Source organism: Gambusia affinis, linkage group LG02 (assembly GCF_019740435.1).
Source record: "Gambusia affinis linkage group LG02, SWU_Gaff_1.0, whole genome shotgun sequence".
In the NCBI taxonomy this organism is placed as follows: domain Eukaryota; kingdom Metazoa; phylum Chordata; class Actinopteri; order Cyprinodontiformes; family Poeciliidae; genus Gambusia; species Gambusia affinis.
In genome coordinates, this window is record NC_057869.1 from 22,831,507 (window position 1) to 22,838,114 (window position 6,608).

The 6,608-nt window shown below is 42.1% G+C and overlaps 1 protein-coding gene across 6 annotated transcripts in view; it reads right to left on the bottom strand.

Annotated features, from left to right (window-relative positions):
* Positions 1-4,785, bottom strand: part of pde8a (phosphodiesterase 8A) — a 57,234-nt gene extending 52,449 nt beyond the window's left edge. For 5 of the 6 annotated variants that reach the window (XM_044134213.1, XM_044134195.1, XM_044134175.1 and 2 more), the window contains exon 1: positions 4,385-4,785. In XM_044134213.1, the coding sequence (XP_043990148.1) occupies positions 4,385-4,537 (153 nt within the window). In that variant the 5' untranslated portion in view covers positions 4,538-4,785. Of the gene's footprint in view, positions 1-2,122; positions 2,144-4,384 lie in introns of those variants that run through there. The other variant, XM_044134222.1, reaches the window with a different exon arrangement.
* Between the last annotated feature and the right edge of the window lie 1,823 nt (positions 4,786-6,608).

The window sequence follows — 6,608 nt, forward strand, 5'->3', positions numbered from 1 at the left end:
TTGAGTAAGCAGTAGTTTAGGGTTTCCAGCTAATAAAGAATAAACTTTGAGTTCCTTGGCACCTATGGGGTCTAGGTGGGTGAAATGAACTCAGAATTATGGCTTAGATATAGCTTAACATTTTCAAAAAATATGTCACTCTCATCCAGAAAGGCGTGTACAAATATCTTCTCAAGTGCCATATCATACAATAATTGAAAAACTATTTCAAGCACTCTACACCAAACTAATGCAAGAACGATTGGGAATAATGGCACCAGGGCAGGTAAAGACCAAGTTGCTTGTCTACAATCAGCAGTTTACAGAGAATAGATTTCCGTTAATGCTTAAAGTGGAAAATGTCAATTGGTCATATAATGCTACAATTATGTCATACATACTGTTTCTTTGTGAATTATTTCCTGGCCAAAACAAGTTAAACAAAATCTAATATTTGCGTTCCACACTACATTCATTCATTAACCCTAGTACACACGCATTCACTGGTCATGGGAAGCTACTACAACATAGCCACAGGCGCCTTCACCTGGGGCAGTCTGACAAAAGGTGAGGTAGCCATGAACCGGCACCACCATGGCCCTCTGACCACCACCATTTACATTTGTTTGCTTTTCTATTGGTCTGTATCTGTACAGACCAAAACAAAAAACCCATATCTGACTCATGTACCAAACCGTGACTTTTTTTAACAACCTCATTTCTATTTTATGATGCCGTTTTAAGATTATGTTGGTTGAGAAGACAATGGTTACTCTCATAAATACCAACCCTACAGTTAAATACGGTAATGTCAGCTTTCCTTTCTCTCCCCTCCCCCCCCCCAACAGGTGCTAAAGGTGTAGTCAGAATAAAAGGAAGATTTAGGAAGAGCATTTGGTAGTGAATGGCATGTGTCAATAATAATAATAATAATAATAATAATTTGACATTTTCAGTAATATCAACCCACGCCTCAGCCATCTGGACCCAGTTTAACACTTGATGGCGCATTGTCCTGCAATCTTTCTCATTTTTGTTCTCTTTCCATTTCTACTTCTGAAAGAAGGCAAAAAAAATAAAAAAAATAACACCCTTTGTTTGAGTCCAGTGATCTGTGTTGCCTCAACAAACTTCAATGTGACCCATTCTTTTTTGTGTTCATGCTGAAAACCAGTGTGGTACACTGCGTACAATGTGCAGGTGTGTTTTCAGGTTAAGGTTAAATATCATACTGAATAGAAATGTGATTTTCATTACAAAAATAAGAATAAAAAGAGAGATATTTGGCACTAATGCAGGACATGTCCGACGATAAAGTGAGTAATAAATTTACTGTCACTCTGAGAGAACTTGTGTCACTTCAACCAAGAGTATTTTATTTAACTGCCAAGACTGCAAAAATAAATCAGATATTAAACATCAAGCAGGAAGGCCTTACAGCTTAGATACTTGTAAACTCCACACCTTTCATTGACCCCTTTCATTTACACTAGGGGTAGCGGTAAAGCTGATTCTACATTTGTTGTTCAGGCAGGAGACCAACTTTCCTTGAGTGGGGGCAATCCGACTGGAAAAGTCAAGGCCAGATAAATGGTGTTGTGTTTGGCTGAGGTCTTTCACTGTCTGACTGTTCGGCCCAACACACACACACACACACACACTTAAAGGGAAAAAAAGCCCACTATCACAGGACCTTGTACTTGAGCCTTATCATCACCAGAGCAGCACAGATGGTAACGTACCCTTGACAAAGACTCGCATCACACTCCCAAACTTCTATTGAATCTTTCTCACACTGTAGGCGCCTGCACATGTCATCTCCCTGTCGCCTTCTCTCCCAGAATAAAATAAATAACTACGTGTGCGGCAAGAATCAGCACAACTCTGGTGAATTCATGTTCGCAACACGCTAAATTTATGCACCTTATTGCCGATCCTGCCAGCTATGTGAATGTGAATTATTATTACAACCCCAGAGATGCACTTGGGTGCTAAAAACGCCACCGATGGGAATTAACACATGAACGTGAGATACCCCCAGTCGAGGCACTAATTGTCCTCAGTACTGATAAATCTGCTGAATAGTCATTCAAATAGTTTGAAGAAAATTTTAAAAATGAAAAACAGAAATAATCAAATGTACCTTTCAACGATTCTGCTAATCCAGTGTTTCTCAATTCCGGTCCTCACGCCCCCCCTGTCCTGCAAGTTTTAGGTGTTTCCCTTCTGCCACACACCAGGATTCAATATGTGGGTGATTAACAGGCTTCTGCAGCACTTGATGGTCATGCAATCATTTGAATCAGCTGCTCTGGAATAGAGGTCCATCTAAAACATGCAGAGCAGGGGGGCCTGAGGACTGGAATTGAGAAGTGCTGCGCTAATCTGACATAGAGTTCAGATGTGTTTTCTGCCGTCACCTCGTAGTATCTCCATATAAAAGCTGCGCCATCTGTTGAGCTGTCCAATAATATCGCCAAGTGCTTTTCCAGTAACACTGTGTTGCAAAAGGCCTTATTAAATTTATGTGGAAATGTGGCACAGCCAAACAATTCCACAACAATCAATAGCTGCTATTGATCACATTTAAGAGAGGGAATCAAAAGAGCTCAAGCAGACGGCAGCAGCATGGGGTTGTATTACTGAAACCCTGGTCGCCATGGTGTGCCCATGGACGCATGGTTTTCGTAATGAGAGCAATGGTAATGTGATTTCCTGCATGTATTATGGTGCATATGAATCTCTCTTCGTAAAGGGGGTAGGGGCAGCTAAAAAAAACCGAGAGGATGTTAAAAACGACACCTTACAGGACAGGGATTAACCATTTCCAGCTGGTGAAGATGTGTATACCATTAGTCTAACTCAATCAGGGAACTAATTCAATCAAAGGCACACAGTGGGCTGTCCTGACGTAGGGGCATCTGTTACACAGACTTCTTTCTCACTGTATCCTACAGTGAAGCTTGGCCACAAAATACGGCCTGACAGAGCCTTTTGAGAAGTCTGAAGTTCGTCAGAGGACCCCTTAATGCGCAACTAATTTCACAAAGTCACACTTTTTTGGGGTAGGCCCCAAAACAGGCGTTTTGTGTTAGAGACATCCCTGTGGTTACAAAAGTGTAATTATTAAAAGCTAGATTTGACTTCGTCCAGGGAATATCACTGTTTTTCTTCCACAGACACAATGACGGCTCTCGGTTTTATAACGGCTAATTACCCAGTTTCTATTTGGTGGAATGATGCTTCCCTTCATCGCATTGCAGGCGAGCTACTTGTACTTGTAGTCCCTAGAAAAATGAAACTCGTTTCTTATTACTTAAAATAAATATTCCACTATTTTGACGGACATGTGCAACAAGAAAATGTCTAAGAACATCTACATCTTCTCTATACAAAGTATTTTGTCAATGTATACAAGCAGGCACATACATTTTGCTAATAAGTCATGCAACTTTTTGAATCCATTCATTTTCAGTGTGGAGGAGGAAGGCCTATTAAAACAGAGCACAACTGGCAGAGAGGTGAATCAGAGGCCAAAGATGCGTCAGCTGAATGAGAACCATGTTTTGAGGATAGATGTTGATGCTTTCTGCTTAGACTTACGGCCCTAAACAGGCCATTCTCCACTCCACAGGTGTCCAACTCCAATCCTCGAGGGCCACTGCCCTGCAACTTTTAGTTGTGCCTCTGCTGCACCACACCTGAATCGAATAATTAGGTCATTAGCAAGGCTCTGGAGAACTGATCTACACAAGGAGGACGTAATTAAGTCATTTTATTCCAGTGTTTTGTACCTGTGGCACAACTAAAAACTGCAGGATAGTGGCAATTGAGGACTGGACTTTGACACCCCTGCTCTACTCCCATGTTGGGATCACACATGTCAGGTATGCTTAGATCGTCTGCAAAAAAAAAAAAAAAATAGAAAAGAAAAAAACCCCAGCAACAATGGTTTGCATCCTCCTGAAACTACAGAGAAAACAATAGTTGAGTTGGAGAAAAACAAGCCTACAACATAGAGATTGCATGAAGGCCTGTTTCCTCCGAGATCCCAAACTGTGTTTTCAAGTTTGGAAAGAGTCAAAATAAAGTGAAGTAAAGTTGATTCAGTCATGTGCAAGCTGAGTAACCACCTGGATCCCTTTTTTCTTTTTCTTTTTTTTTTTTTTCCTAGAATGTCCTTCCTGTGGTTTGCAGACATGGTTGTTTTTGTCCCTTTGGCACAGAAACTCTTTTTTGTTTTTTTGCCTTTCCAGAATAAAGACTGAACAACTCAACTGTCTATAAGACAAACAAACACACACACACACACACACAAACAAAAGCAAACTTCTTCTGACTCGATCTCTCTCACACACTCTCGCTCTCCTGTCTCTGTGAGCGTAATGAATGTAGGTTCTCTCACCTTGCAGCTAGGGGGTTTTAGGGGTAGTCCGGAGGCAGGATTTCCTTGATGCTGAGTTGTATTAGTCTGCTGGGGTGAGTGGGAATCCTCAGACTCTTTTCCACTGTGGTAGACCACCCTATCAGAGATATGAATACTTGAAGCACAGCCCATGCTTCAAACCCACTTCAGCCTTTTTTTCTTCTTTTCTTTCCAAGTGCGTTACTTTTGAGGCTACAAGAGTGTCATTCGTCCTCTCTGTGTGTTTCTGAAGGTCCACTCTTCCTCCGAAAGGTTAAAATTCTCTCCAAAAATATGTGTTTCTCTACAAATGCATGGGTGTGTGTGTGTGTATATATAACATCTAGGCCACAGGAAAGCCGGTTCTCCAGTTGCTCCAACATAAGGCATGAATAAAATATCTATCTAACCCCCCCTACCCACCCACCCACCCCTCCCTCAACCAGGAAGCTGATTTCCTCTCCCTGTTTTTCACATGAAGTTAATTGGAGAGCTTCAATGAAAGCAGCTGTCTTGTCCTGGAGAAACTTGGGTTCCGTTATTCTTCAGCTACCAAGATCCCCACGGATTTTATCCCTCACTCCAGCTCTTCTTCTCGCCTTCAATTCGTACCACATCATCATTTTCTCACTCCCCTCACCCCCCCATCAACTTCACTACTGCTATCAAGTAGGCCTGAGACCCCCCCCTCCCTCATCAGCTTTACGCATGAGTTTTATCCATTTTTTATGTCCAAGGTTTCATGTGTATCCGTCCTCCCCCACCTCGGAGCCATCAAAAATATTGCCCTTTTTTTTGTTTTTGTTTTTTGGTCTTCTTCAACAGTCTGGTTGTCCACTTCAGCTCAGCACACGGGCCAGAAAAGCGATTCTCACGACACTTTGCTCCAGTCCTGAGCGGCTCATCATCAACAGGCTGAAATATTCACACTGCGGAGTGTTATTCTGGTCAGTCGCTCCCATGTCAAACACCGTCGGTGAAACACAAGGCCATGCAGCCCGACAGAACACTCCATTTGTCAGCCCACAAATTCACCAATTTAGGAAGCGGGGAGATCCTGGTGGATGGCTCGCAGTCTCCATTCAGGCATCCGCTCCCCCCGGTGGAGGATGATCCGCCTGATTTAAGAGATCCAAACCCGGCTGCAGTTCGCTACAGGCTCCGCGATTTTTCCTCTCATTCTGGAGCTTGACAAAAACAGATGTAGAGGCTGTTTGATTGTAATATGAAGAGGTACCACCTCTGGAGAATGTAGTCGCTTGCGAGAGAGAGAGAGAGAGAGAAGGAGAGAGAGAGACGCACACACTCAGAGGAAAAAAAAAAAATCTTAAAAAAAAGAAAGGAAAAAAAAAATCCACGCTCCGTGTCCACAAGTTTCAGATGTTAAAAATCGGTGACGGCAGGATTATCTCAGTTTGACGCGAGCGGACATAAGGCGGGATCGAGCTACATAATGCTGATTTTAATGTTTGTCTTGTCTCTGCCTTTTCTGGCGTTTGCCCTTCCAATTCTTCAGCACTGCTTGACAGCGGCACATCCAATAAAAGCACCCGCAAGGATTGACCTACAGCCTTTACTGACGTTAATGCAAATGAGGAGCGAGCAGCCAATGGGAGGCGCGCTCGGCGCCGCTGGGTGGTCCCCGGAGTGCCGTGGGAACTTTGAAAGCAGGAAGAGCGCTCTCACCCGCCGTCCCTGAGCTGGCTGCAGGTACGCTGTTTACATGTTTCTGTGATTCGCTTCTTCCTGAACCCGGAATGGACTCATCTAGTCAGGTTTACATCCGTTTATTTGCCACAAGGAGGATTTTTGGAGTGGTATACAGTCAGCAGCCGTACTACGAACCTATTATTTTTTCATAAAATTAAATTTAAAAAAAAAAATGAAGAAACGAACACAACGAGCTCTATTTGAAGAGAGTATATTTATTTTAAGTGACATTAGTGGGGCGTGTTTTACTATTTTAATTATGATGTAGAAAATATTAGACCACACTGTAGCTGAATTCAACAGATTAAAATTATAATTGGATTATAATTTATAATTAGGTGCACCCTTATGTCTTCATTGCTTTTTAGAAATAAAATCCCTATTGAAGCCATTCATTTTAGCTACAATAGTAAAAACTCAAACATCCTGCATACTTTCACAATAAGAGCCCTTTGAGTTTGCTGTAAATGGTAAAAATACAAAAATAAATAAATAAATAAATAAATAACACACA